The sequence below is a fragment of the Euphorbia lathyris genome, chromosome 5 (genome assembly GCF_963576675.1).
Source record: "Euphorbia lathyris chromosome 5, ddEupLath1.1, whole genome shotgun sequence".
Lineage (NCBI taxonomy): Eukaryota > Viridiplantae > Streptophyta > Magnoliopsida > Malpighiales > Euphorbiaceae > Euphorbia > Euphorbia lathyris.
In genome coordinates, this window is record NC_088914.1 from 81,873,821 (window position 1) to 81,887,818 (window position 13,998).

Below are 13,998 nucleotides of genomic sequence, written 5' to 3' on the forward strand. Positions count from 1 at the left end.
ATATTTTTATAATTAATTTTTATTTTCTTTCTTTTATGAAAATAATTGAAGTTTCTTACTATAATCAACTTTTGGCAGCTGCTGGGCATGGGGGGATGTTAGGTGTTTCTACCCTTTCCGTTCCTCCTTCTTTTCTGTTACCTTCTCTTCTTGAGGATAGGATTGGGGTCAGTCTTCCTAGACTGATCCCGGGTTAGGTTTTTGTTTGTTTGTTTTTTTTCTTCCCTTCCTACCAAAAAAAAAAAATCAACTTTTGGCAATTTCATGCGAGTGTGAAAAGGGAAAGTAAGAGAGAGAAGAAGAGCTGAAGAATCTTAAAGGACACAGCTTTTTCTTCTACTAAAATTCAACGAAGAAAGCAGATTCACAATCCTTGACAAAGAGATAGGAGTTTAGAATCTGAACCAAACAACGGAAGTGTGTGGTTTACTGGCAGAAGAGGATTGCCGGGAAATGACTGCCGGTGGATCCTCTGGGCGGCTGCCGACGTGGAAGGAAAGGGAGAACAATAAGAGAAGAGAAAGAAGGAGAAGAGCTATTGCTGCTAAGATATACTCTGGCCTCAGAGCTCAAGGGAACTTTAAGCTTCCTAAACATTGCGATAATAATGAGGTTCTGAAAGCTCTTTGCTCTGAGGCTGGCTGGATCGTTGAAGAAGATGGCACCACTTATCGCAAGGTTTGTTTTCCATTTACAGATTCTTTTGTTTTTAATCAGGATTTGAATCAGTTGTTTTTCTTTTCTCTCCATTTTGATTTGTTTCTTAGATCTACCCGCATGCTTGCAGATTTTAGTTCGAAGTGCTTCAATTTGCTAGGTTTCTTTCGATCTTAGTTCTTTGTTCTTTTGGTTATAATTTGATTTTTCATTTTGTCCGGATTTGAGATCTAGATCTACTTTCTAGGTTAAATTGACTTGAATTCATACTTGATCTGCGGCATTTGTGTGTTTGGCGAGAAATCTTGAGATAGGTGAATTCAACATCACAGGAAGTATATCTGGCTGTTTCTATCGCCTGATTTTGATTTATGAGTAGTTTTCTATATATAGAACTGCTTTCTGAGTTATTATTAGTTAATTCCTCTCTTTAATTCTGTGAGATTCTATGAATTCCCTTTTGAATCACAGTAAACAACCAAAGAATAATGTTTAAATCCTTGGGCAGTATTATATTCTTCTCTGTAATGTGATCAACATCAAATTAGGGATGTCAATTCAGGTTATCGTATGTTAAAATTGTGTTATGTTATATGTATGTTCCAAATGATTATATATGATATTAATGCAAGAAAAACGATAATAGGGTCAGTTGGGTTGTCTGTGTCAGAAATTGCCACCCCTGCATCAAATAGGCCAGACACATGATCTTTGAGGAATATGTTCTTCAATTATATATAACATCTTTGTTTTTCTTTTCTCTCCATTTTGATTTGTTTCTTAGATCTACCCGCATGCTTGCAGATTTTAGTTCGAAGTGCTTCAATTTGCTAGGTTTCTTTCGATCTTAGTTCTTTGTTCTTTTGGTTATAATTTGATTTTTCATTTTGTCCGGATTTGAGATCTAGATCTACTTTCTAGGTTAAATTGACTTGAATTCATACTTGATCTGCGGCATTTGTGTGTTTGGCGAGAAATCTTGAGATAGGTGAATTCAACATCACAGGAAGTATATCTGGCTGTTTCTATCGCCTGATTTTGATTTATGAGTAGTTTTCTATATATAGAACTGCTTTCTGAGTTATTATTAGTTAATTCCTCTCTTTAATTCTGTGAGATTCTATGAATTCCCTTTTGAATCACAGTAAACAACCAAAGAATAATGTTTAAATCCTTGGGCAGTATTATATTCTTCTCTGTAATGTGATCAACATCAAATTAGGGATGTCAATTCAGGTTATCGTATGTTAAAATTGTGTTATGTTATATGTATGTTCCAAATGATTATATATGATATTAATGCAAGAAAAACGATAATAGGGTCAGTTGGGTTGTCTGTGTCAGAAATTGCCACCCCTGCATCAAATAGGCCAGACACATGATCTTTGAGGAATATGTTCTTCAATTATATATAACATCTTTGTTGTCAAGCAAATTGTCATTGATAGTGACTAGTGATTTACTCTTGTAATCTTCTCTTTACAGGGCTACAGGCCACCACCAACAGATATTACAGGCACTCCAACAAACATCAGTTCATGTTCATCTATTCAACCTAGTCCACAATCCTCAAATTATCCCAGTCCTGTTCCTTCTTACCATGCCAGTCCAACATCCTCCTCGTTCCCTAGCCCCACTCGTTTCGATGGGAACCCCTCAACATATCTCCTTCCGTTTCTTCAGAACATTGCTTCGATCCCAGCAAACCTCCCTCCACTGAGAATATCCAATAGTGCTCCTGTAACCCCTCCACTTTCGTCCCCTAATTCCAGAGGTTCAAAGCGGAAATCAGACTGGGACTCATTTCCAAATGGTTCTCTAAACGCCTTTGGCCATCCTCTTTTCGCTGTGTCTGCCCCTTCAAGCCCTATGCGGCGACATCATATTGCCCCAGCCACAATACCAGAATGTGATGAGTCTGATGCCTCCACTGTGGACTCAGGCCGATGGGTCAATTTTCAGACAGTTGCACCGCAAGTGGCTCCTCCTTCACCGACATTTAATCTTGTCAAACCAGTTCAGCAGGCTGCATTTCACAATGATCTTAATGGGAATGGATTAGGCTGGGGGATAGCAGCAGAGAGGGCAAGAGTATCAGAGTTCGAATTCGAGAATGGCAGAGTAAAGCCGTGGGAGGGTGAGAGAATTCATGAAATGGGAGTGGATGATCTCGAGCTCACACTTGGGAATGCAAAGGGTCATTGTTAAACCAAGTCAATGACTGAAACAAGGGAATGTAACATAAAGGGAATACTCATATTCTCTATTTATCTACGTTCGATCGAACTGCTGCGATCCTTCCGGGAAAGCTTATATTCATATTGAGCATGACATATCTTTCCTTTTAGATGTACAGTTTCTTTTCTTGGTGCACTGCAGGAATTTGGGATTTAAACGTTATAACGGCTCCAGAAATTCTGGCAGGCTTCATTGGAGGAGGACTATCCTCCCCACATATTGATAAGGGGAAAGGATCGATGGGAGCCATCGATGTGGGAGGTAGTGTTCCTGCTATATCTATGTTTAGAGTGTTTTTTCCCCTCTATTCTTCATTGATTGTAGTATTCCTAATTTTGATTTTATTAGGACAATCTCTCATGCTTCAACTAAGTGTAGTGATGTGTACTTCTGTATTGGGAATTTGAGTTGTTTCATATACCACGTAGACTTTTGAAAGCTCAAACTCAAAAACTTGTTAAAACTGATTGTTAATTTTTGATAGTTTGTAATCTTGAGTTATATAATTAAACATAATGATTATTTCATGAGCAGGGACAGATTAGTTGTTGATTTTTGGCTTCTTTATACTGAGTTGGTTAAGATTGCACTTGTGAATGATTTGCGAAGAACAAATGATTGATAATATGAGCACTGCGAGCTATCCGACAACCATGCCGTCTAACATCCCGCTCCTTCTGCGGTGTAATAGGACCAAGCTCATGCTGATTTGTCACAACACTGTACTAAACAGAGGAAGTACATAGGTTAAACAGGTTGATCCATCCGTCATAGAAACCAACCTTTTGCATCCGTCACAGAAACTAACCTTTCGCATCGTATCCCGCACATAACTCCACTGTAGGAGATCATATGCATTTATCATGTCAACTTTAAGAGCTGCAATTCCATCCATCCTCTACATATTTCCATTTAGAAAATGAGTCAACTCAAAAGCAATCAAAATATTATCAGTAATCATCGTTTTGCGTTATAAGATAATCCCATGGTGCAACGAGTTCAATCTCTGTCATGACTTTTGCAACAACTTTGTAAAGAACATTACAAAGGATATAAGGTGAAAGTTAGACATACATTATGGATTGTCCTTCTTCATGATAAGGAAAATATTGGTGTTGTTCAAACCCATTAGCAAGTAACCCGTTTCAAAGAAATCTTGACAAATCATGATTACGTAAACTCCAACCAAATTCTAGAAACTTCGAAGGAAAGTTTGAGTTCATACTATCTGGACCTGGAGCCTTGTCAGGATGTATACTAAAAACAACCGATTTAATTTCCTCTGATGTAACAGGCTCAAGCAATAAAGCATTTCATTCTTTTATAACAAACCTGGTTAATTACTTTCACAAAAAAGTATTAATAGAACTAAAAACACCATTGACATAATCAACTATAACATCACCTAGTTGACCATTCTAGTTGTGCCACCCCAATCACTATCTCTGATCTTCTCAATGCGAGTTTTCCCTCCAGATGCATAAGAATGAAAAATTTAGAGTTAGAATCACCCTCTTTGAGCGAATAAGCTTTTGCTCTCCGTTTCCAATAGACCTCCATAGAACCTAGAATCTCAAAACACGCAGACTGCTTTTTATGGTAACTCCTCCAATCCTATTGAGTCGTGACAGGATCAAAGACAATCCATCCCCTCTTTAACATCATTGAGATAATTATTAAGATAAGCTAAATAATCATCTTCCCATTTAGAAATAGCAATGCCACACTGAAGAATTTAGATTGAATATCAATCAAACGAGTCCTTTTCCAAACTGATTCAACTAGACTCCGACATATGTAGTTCTTTTCAACAACACATTCTTGAAACATAACTTTTTAACCTAAACCATATGGTTAAGGTATTTCAAAGTTAGAAGTAAACATAATGGTCAAATGAAGAAAAATTAAGGACCTTTGCCGAAGAATTTGAAAAGAAATCAAGCCAACATTTGTTCGATAAAGCTCGATCTAGTCTCTCTTCCACACAGTCTACAGTTCCCCAACCACACTCACATGTGAATAGATAGCCCCATAACCCCAAAGCTTGTTAGAAACCATGAAGAAGCCAAGTTGGATGGGGGATTCTCTTGCACTTCTGAGATGCCAACAAGAGATCATGAAAATCTCCTATGCAACACCAGGGAAGAACAGAAACACCAGAGAGATTTCACAACAAGTCCCAAGAAATTGATCTCCAAGCTTTTTCTAGCATCCTGTAAAAACCAATGAAGCACCGTGACACATCAATGCCCAAATTAATTTCAAGATATATGAAATTCCTACTCAAATTGAAAACTTTAACCATGTCCTGGAAACACTAGATTAAACCTAAGCCATCATTTCTCCCCACACAGTCTACACTCATACATCTTACAAACTTTTACCTTCTCTGAGCTTCTAAACGATTGTGACAAATAGGAATCTCAAAAAGGAATATGATATCGGGTTTATGATGTTGGACAAGATCCAAAAGAACTTTAACTTCCCATGAGTTGTCCAGCCCACGATAGTTCCAGGTCAAACAACTTATAATGTTGGGCGGGTCTGTCAACAAAACTTGGATATGACTCATTTGAGCCTAAATTCATTTGAATATTTAAAGTAACCAAATCTTCCTCTATAACCTAGCTTTCCTACGTCTGCATTTTGGATCTACTACATCCACACCATCATTTTGATTCTTTCCTTCTTCCATATTACGAATTTTCCAACTACCATAACATCCTCCCACCAACATAGGAGTTACTTCCACTAACATATCCATTTTCCTTATTTGGTCATACCTCAGTTGCAGTCAATCGTTTTGCCCTACCTGGTCCATCGCCTTCGCTATTGTCGGAAACTAGACTAGCCATCAACCACTTTACACATTTGGTCGATCGTTTTCGGCCAGCTGTAACCAACATATTTGCTCCATAGAGTCACACTATACCTTTCCATCCCTCGATTTTTGCACTTGAGAATTCAGTAGAATCTAACAAATCACAAACAAAATATTTTTTTTTTCATTCTTCCATACTTGAAATCCACCAACCGATTTCATGAGATTCGTTCTTCACATCAATGGTTTCCTCACATCTAGAGCAATGTGAATTCTCATATATTCTCTATATATCTTGGAAATGTTTGGATAACATATCGAAAAATTTAACTGTTTAATATATTGAAATAAATAATTAATATATTCAATATTTTATTATTATCAATAGTCTCTTTCCTCTTGGAAAAAAATATCACATAATAATAAATAATTTCATTGGAATTCAATTAGCAAGTAGGTAAAAATGCACTAAGTAGAGTATTATAAATTGAATGCCAAAGATAAAAAGAAAATAAAAAATTCGAGAAAAAAACAGTGTGCCAGTACCGTTGCAAATAATCTGTGTTTAGTTGTGGGACCAAACGTCACCGTTTGCACCCCAATCCTATCCGATTTCTCACTTCTATCTCTAGTAATCCCATTCCGGCCCTTATGGCCTTATCTACTCTACTAGCAGTGCCTCCGGTGACACACTGACACTGCTCAGATCGGCGACTTCCACCTGTGTCCTCCATTTTCAATCAATCATCAGTGGGAAAGCTCCCATCCTAATCTAATTCATTACCTTGTTTCAATTCAAATTATTGAATTGATTTCAGAAAAAAATGCCTTTCAAAGCCACTCTCTCAGCCTCATCATCTTCTTTCACCTCTCCCTTCCCTCTTCGATCTCCTTCTCATTGTTTTCCTGTTACAAATTTTTGCCGCAAGCAACTCCAATTGCGTTTTCCTTCATCTCTCAAACTCCCTAATCAATCCACTCTCATGATCCCTAGTGCCGTTTCTATTGAAAAGGAAACTCCGGAGACGGAGCGACCGGATACATTTCTCCGGGAATCTGAATCTATAAATGGTAATGTCCGAGGCCGGTTCGAGAAGATGATAAGGGAAGCACAGGATAGTGTTTGTGAGGCTATTGAGGCTGCTGATGGAGTCGGCAAATTCAAGGAGGACGTCTGGTCTAGACCGGGAGGTGGGGGTGGCATCAGCAGAGTTTTGCAAGACGGCGCCGTTTGGGAGAAGGCTGGGGTCAATGTCTCTGTCGTTTACGGAATTATGCCCCCTGAAGCTTATAGAGCTGCCAAGGGTGCTTCTTCTGATCAGAAGCCTGGACCTATTCCCTTTTTCGCTGCCGGGATCAGCTCTGTAACTTCTCCATTTCAACTAAGTGGTTTTTTCTTTCTTTATCTTTTTCTTATTATTTGTTTATTTATTTAATTTAATTTAATTTCCATAGGTGCTGCATCCCAAGAACCCGTTCGCACCAACACTGCATTTTAATTATCGTTATTTCGAGACAGATGCTCCCAAAGGTATTATACTCTTCTTGTAAGTTGTAACATTCAGAAATCATCTTCATCAGCAGGATTAAACATCAACATTTTTATGGTTCCTCTGCCGTTACTTCCCAATATTAAGATTTAGGGCATACATTTCCATTGTTCCTTAATTAAAATTAGGGGGGCCAAATTTGACCTTAATGATGTTTTTCGGGAAAATACATTTGGCCTTGTAATTATACCAGTAACAGTAACACATTTTAGACACTTTGATAAAAAAAAAGTTGTGATTTAGTTATTAGCAATTTAACAAGTTTTTTGTAAATGTGTTAGTAATCAAATTTCGCCCTTATCCCTCATCCCATAAAATTAAAAGAACAAAAAAACGTATTGATGTTGCAAGATTCGATTATGTCATGATATGCAGATGTTCCTGGAGCACCTAGACAATGGTGGTTTGGTGGTGGGACTGATTTGACTCCGGCTTACATCTTTGAGGAAGATGTGAAACATTTCCATTCAGTAAACTCTCAAATTAGATAACTGTTTATGTTTTTATCTATTTGAAATTTGGTTTTGTTGCCAGCCTAAGCCTATATTAATTGATATCGATATTTGTCTTATGCTATAGACCCAGAAAAAAACATGTGACAAATTTGATCCTACATTTTATCCCCGGTTCAAAAAGTGGTGTGACGACTATTTCTATATTAAGGTATGCAGCTTGTTAGACCTTTGATCATACTATTATGTAATACTTTAGATGCTTTGACATTACTATTATTTAAGATTTTCTTACTTCGGTATGATATCTGTTGTTCCTGTGTGCACTGTTTCTGGTTGTGTGTGAATGAAAATGATTTATGTATGGTGGGTCTACAAGTGAATTTGATCCAGGGGATATGTTTGCTGTCAATTTTGCGTGCAGAGCTCGGGTCATCTGAGTCCTTTAGAACCAGCCCTTAACGATTGCTCGTAATAGGACTACTTCGTAGTTTCCAAGAGTATAATTTACTATAATTCCTAGCATTGTAGTTTTCCTTCTTTGCTGCCAAAATTTTATAGAAATATCTTTTACCTACTAAAGTAATTTCCCAGTTACCTAATTGTCTAATTTGTAAACTAAGATGAGTTGGAGAATTTTTCTTAGTATGGTTTTATCCGAATGTGTTTTGTGTAATGGTTAATAATGTATGCAGCATCGAGACGAGAGGCGAGGATTGGGGGGAATTTTTTTTGATGATCTAAATGACTATGATCAAGAGATGCTTCTTTCCTTTGCCACTGGTAATTGTTAGATGATTGAGATACATCCTCGATGGCTTATCAGAATCACCACGACATAACTATACATTTCTTAGGAGACAAACATGCTTTAATATGTAAGTTTTTTGTTAAATTGCAGAATGTGCGAACTCTGTAGTGCCTGCATACATTCCCATAATAGAAAAAAGGAAAGATATGCCTTTCACAGAACGCCATAAAGCATGGCAACAGTTGCGACGAGGACGCTATGTAGAGTTTAACTTGGTATTACAAGTCATCTAAATTAATCACTTTCTTAGAACTTTAAAACTTCTTAATATCATTCTTTGAATGCCATTCTGCGTGACTTTTCCATTCAAAGGTTTATGATCGAGGTACGACATTTGGGCTAAAGACAGGAGGTCGAATTGAAAGTATTCTTGTTTCTCTACCACTAACCGCAAGATGGGAATATGACCATGTAAGTTTACACAAACATTTTGTTGTCGTGTGACTGAGAGGTCATGGGTTCGAGTCTTAGAAGCGGCCTCTTGCCAAAAAATTGGCAAGGGAAGGCTTGCCCCAGGTACACCCTTGTGGTGGGACCCCTTCCCGGACCCTCGCTTAAGCGGGGACGCGTAATGCACCGGGCTGCCCTTTTTTTTATTATTCTGCTATGTCAAATAAGCTAAGACTGGAAGGTTTTTCCTTTGTTTACAGAAACCTGAAGAGGGAAGTGAGGAGTGGAAATTACTAGATGCTTGCATCAATCCAAGAGAATGGCTCTGATAGTGTTGGAAATCCTTCATCATTTTAGACCCTTTTGTCTCTCAAATTTTGTATTATCAGTTTTCTTGTATTGTTTTTTTTTTTTTTCTATTTATTTTAGTTATCTCGTTTAGCAAGTATTTTTGTAGCTGCAGTAAGAACTAAGGCTTATAGTCACATGTAATCTACTAAATGCATGAGGTAATAGAAGATTTGGTTGTATCCTCTCGACATGGTTTCCCTTTTACTTTTGTTGCATATAGGTGGTTTTATTCCTTAATCACTGAACTAATACTGATCATAGTCATCTTTGATATCTATCAGCATTTTGGACTTTTTCTAAAGCGCTGCCTCAGTATGTTGTCAGAGCCTGTCCAGTTTTGAGTGATATGTATGGTGCAGATTGGGAGAGGAGTTACATTAAGCAGCAAATGAGGGCTGAAACTTTTATGTAGTTTTGTTTAAAGCTTTTCCACATGCATATTTGTTTACTATATTATGTATGGTTTCATTTTCCTCTTTCCTTCATCAGGCAAAGGAGTTGAAAGCCAGCTTTCTGCACCTACGCATGTTAAGCAGGTAGGGATTGTTTAATTGCATTTCTGATTATTTCACATTGTTTGCTTGCCGTTTTTTTTTTGGCTTTTCAATCCAATTGATAGACAAACTTCAGCCAAGTCTTTTCATTTTCTAGTTGGTCAATCTAAGGGAAATAATTTTGTAATTGAGATGCGGAACTCTGTTAATGCAAGTTGATTTCTTAAGGGAAATAATTTTGTCATTGAGATGCGGAACTCTGTTAATGCAAGTTGATTTCTTAAAGAGTAGAAGGAGAATTCTGTCAATCTTACAGCATCACTGATTCAAAAGTGTCATGGAACAAAGAAATTGTGATGATGTAGTAAAATAATAGTAATAATGAAATAAGTTTGCATGCTTTTGCTGTTTTGTCTATCATTGTTATTTTCAGTAACTTGTAAAAGAGTTTGTTCATCTCTTGCATCTTTGATCCTCATTTTTTATATGCATCATTATTTTGTATTTTGATTTGTTTCAGAATTATGTAATAAAGTATGCATGCTTGATGACTCATGGTACTTCTATTGTCCCATGTAAGTAGTAAACTATTTGGCTTAATACATCACCAGCTTGTTGAACCTGTCCAAAAAAGTAGATTGGCTCCCTGAACTTTGTTAGTGTCTCACCAGCTCCCTAAACTTGCGTATTTTTTATCGCCAACTCTCTAAACTTGTCCATAAAAGTAGATTAGCTCCCTGCAATACAAATGTCTCACCAGCTCCCTGAACTTGCTTATTCCGTAACAACTAAATACAAAAACCATAATACTAACTCTTGATCCTCATCCATTCGATCTCTCAAACCTGCAACACTAATAGGTTGAAAGGTAGGAGAAGAGAAAAAATTACCTCTTGAAAATGTATTTTTAGAATTTAGGTTTAATAAGTTTTTGTATTTAGTTGATACGGAGTAAACAAGTTTAGGGAGCTGGTAAGACACTTGCAAATTTCAAGGAGCTAATCTACTTTCATGGATAAGTTTAAGGAGCTGGTGATATGAAATAAGCAAGTTCAGAGAGCTGGTGAGACACTAACAAAGTTCAGGGAGCTTGTGATGTATTAGGCCAAACTATTTTATACTTTTTGTACAATGGCATCTTCTTGTTCAATCACAAGGTAATCTTTTCAGGATGCAGCTGAATTTTGAGTTTAAGTTTGCCTTTAAATGGCTTTAAAGAAATAGCATTGTATTTTGTTATTGAATGTTACAAGACACTAGAAAAATGTGCATATCGATATTGGGAGCTTTACTTGACTACTGATCCAAATAGTGATAAGCAGTTGACAGTTCCCAGTAACTCAGCATATGTCGGGCTATCATGGTTTTGGATGGTTGATGTTTTTTGCACTCTGTGTACATTTATTCAGCCGATTTGAAGATTTAGTGGCTTGTACAAATGATTTGGCGTCTGTGCTGGTTAGTTAGAACCACCCTTTTCCGTTAATTGTTGATACTAGAATTAGCCAAATGTGTCAGTTTAATCATTTACAAGACTATCTTCTTGTTGCAGAAGTGATGACTTGTTTTTAACGTGCAAATGAACTATACATGCTATTTTGATTATTCATGTTCCAGCCCTTGAGAAAGTGCAACTTGAATCAGCTGTTTGGTTATTATTTTGCTATTTGGCAGTGTCTAATTGAAACTACTTTTCTGAGTATTGAACTTTTGGAATGCTTTGTCAAGACGGGTGATCGGGGTATTGACTTGCTAGCATGACTTTAAAGAAGATTTCAAGTCTGTTCACTCCTACAAAGACGGTATCAAGTCCGCCCTCTCATCCTGCCTCATGCAAATGCATCTGGTGGAATGTTTTTTTAAAATGGTTGCTACACCTGTTACCAATGCCATCTTTGGATGCAATTGCTGGGGTTTTAACTTTTCTTCTGGAAGCATGCTACCTTTGCCGTCTGTGCAGAAACATAAGTCGTCTCCAGGTATTGTTTTACTTGAAAGAGAATCACCAATTCTTAAATTGCCAAGATTGGTTATTCAAGCTATGCATGTCCTTATTTGTTTCAAAGCATTCAATGCTGTCATGAGTCTTTCTCCAGATCAGAATGGGGATACCGGGCGATCCTTGTAACTTCTAGCTCTGCTCAATTTTTTTTGTTCTAATTTTATATATACCAGGAAGAGTATGACATGGGGTCTTGTCCGTGCTGTGAGTTGTAGAATTGGTTTTGTGATTGTAAACATCTTGAACAATTTGAGTATTTTAAAGACTAATTGGGTTTGGAGTTGCAGGGACGAACCTACGGGTCGTGAGGGAATTTGAGCATCCACTGGTTGCCAAAAACTTCATTGAATTTGGGTATAGAATTTCAATTGAATCCATAGACATTAAATAATGGATCTGTTCATAGTTTTAAATTGAAAGGGGATGCTAAACTTTTTTTTTTTCTTTCTGTATCATTTTTTGGGGGAATCGGAAAAAGATTTTCCTCGTGGTATGATCCATGCAATGAGCTGTATGTGCATAAATTCAGAAATTTTCAACTAAATATTGGTGCTTTCAGAAGTAATAATAACACAATAGTATTGATTACGCAAACACATAGATGCAATGAGCTGGATATGCATAAATTCAGAATTTTTAACGAAGCAATATCTGTCATATGTTTATAAATTCTAGAAACTGCGGTCCTCAAACAACCTTATGCATTGAAATATATGAAGTAATAATATATAGGCTCGTTATATCAATTTGTCCCTTAAACGGTTTGATTGGCCTTCTAAACTTTTAAAGTGTACAAATAGGTATAAAATGATCATATAGCCCTTCAACTTGCGTAGCCTCATGAACTTGATTGGTCTCAGGATTTTTTTATTTTTTGTTTTTGGTTAAAGATTTGAAGCAGGAAATGTGTATTTCCCTAAGTAAAATGATGTGCCCTGTTAGTTATATGGATATGACATTTGGGATAAAAGATGGAATATACCGTAGGATAAGAATAACTTTTGTGTATTTGACATCTGGTCTTTATTGAATTTATTACTTAATATGATAGGATATACTTATCCCTAATCATTGTAAGGATCTTTTGAGTGCTTTATTGAGACTTCACATTTCATATAGGGATGTTATAAACACACTCCCTAACACCATATCACTAGACATTTGATAAAAAGATTAAATGTTGCACGGAAGAACTAAATATATAGAAATATAATATCATTTTATTGGGAAATTGTGAATGAACAAAATTTTTTGTGAGGAAGTTTCACACTTTTGAGAATCTGACTATCTACCAAATTCAAGTTGTGTAACGACTTGATAGGGTGCTGAGCTTGTTGATCATAGCCATAAGGGACGTAGGGAGAGCAGGAAGAATCTGTAATTAGTAGTTATGAAGGAGATTGTGTAATTAGCTACTCCCTCCGTTTTTTATTATATGACGTTTTGGACTTTTGAATTTGTTCATTTTTATATGTCGTTTTGTATTACCAATGCACTTTTTACAATACTTTCTCTAATTTGCCCCTATTTATTGTAGGAGAGAGATATAGTTATTAATGCAAATTATTTTAATTAAGTCATAAAAATTAATAAGAGAGAGAAATTTTGCATAGAAAGTAGAGATCTAGGAGAAAAGTATTAAGGGTACATTAGTCATTTTAATAGTCTCATTAATATTGCATTGGTCTTGATGAAAAACCTTAAACGACATATAAAAAAGAATGGAGGGAGTATTAATTACATGGGTATTAATTGAACCAAAGTTCATTAATTGGACCAACAAATTAGGTTTATGGGTATTAATTGGATCACCCAACCCTAAACTACAAATAACCACTAGTTTTCCTAGGGTTTAAAATTAATAAGGCCTAATACATTTACAAATAACCACTAGTTTTCCTAGGGTTTAAAATTAATAAGGCCTAATACATTTATTGTCCTTTACTTGACCTAAAACTTCAAAAGTACCCATGAACTGTTAAAAGTTTCAAATTACCCTTATATTCTTATCCAATTGTATTCAATAACCCCCTATTTTTCAATAGAATTGATCGGATGCAGAAACTGAGAGACAAATATAGACAAATACTTATAAACTTTTGAAAGTTTACAGGAAAGTTAAAGTTTTGAGGTTATTTAATACAACCAGGGGCGGAGAAAGGAGGGTAGGGGAGGGACTCCCGACCATCCGGAACACCCTTGACGAACAGTGGTTTAGTCCCGAGCAGCTCC

The 13,998-nt window shown here is 36.5% G+C and overlaps 2 protein-coding genes across 2 annotated transcripts; both read left to right on the forward strand.

Moving 5' to 3' along the window:
- Positions 1 to 257: 257 nt before the first annotated feature.
- LOC136229494 (BES1/BZR1 homolog protein 2) lies at positions 258 to 3,434 on the forward strand. Its single transcript, XM_066018330.1, has 2 exons — positions 258 to 678; positions 2,143 to 3,434. The coding sequence occupies exons 1-2, from the start codon at positions 454 to 456 to the stop codon at positions 2,863 to 2,865; spliced, it is 948 nt and encodes a 315-aa protein (XP_065874402.1). The 5' UTR covers positions 258 to 453; the 3' UTR covers positions 2,866 to 3,434.
- Positions 3,435 to 6,307: 2,873 nt separating this feature from the next.
- On the forward strand, positions 6,308 to 9,458 carry LOC136229435 (coproporphyrinogen-III oxidase 1, chloroplastic-like). Its single transcript, XM_066018213.1, has 8 exons — positions 6,308 to 7,080; positions 7,172 to 7,247; positions 7,642 to 7,736; positions 7,846 to 7,929; positions 8,414 to 8,501; positions 8,620 to 8,744; positions 8,842 to 8,940; positions 9,180 to 9,458. The coding sequence occupies exons 1-8, from the start codon at positions 6,541 to 6,543 to the stop codon at positions 9,246 to 9,248; spliced, it is 1,176 nt and encodes a 391-aa protein (XP_065874285.1). The 5' UTR covers positions 6,308 to 6,540; the 3' UTR covers positions 9,249 to 9,458.
- The last annotated feature ends 4,540 nt before the right edge of the window (positions 9,459 to 13,998 follow it).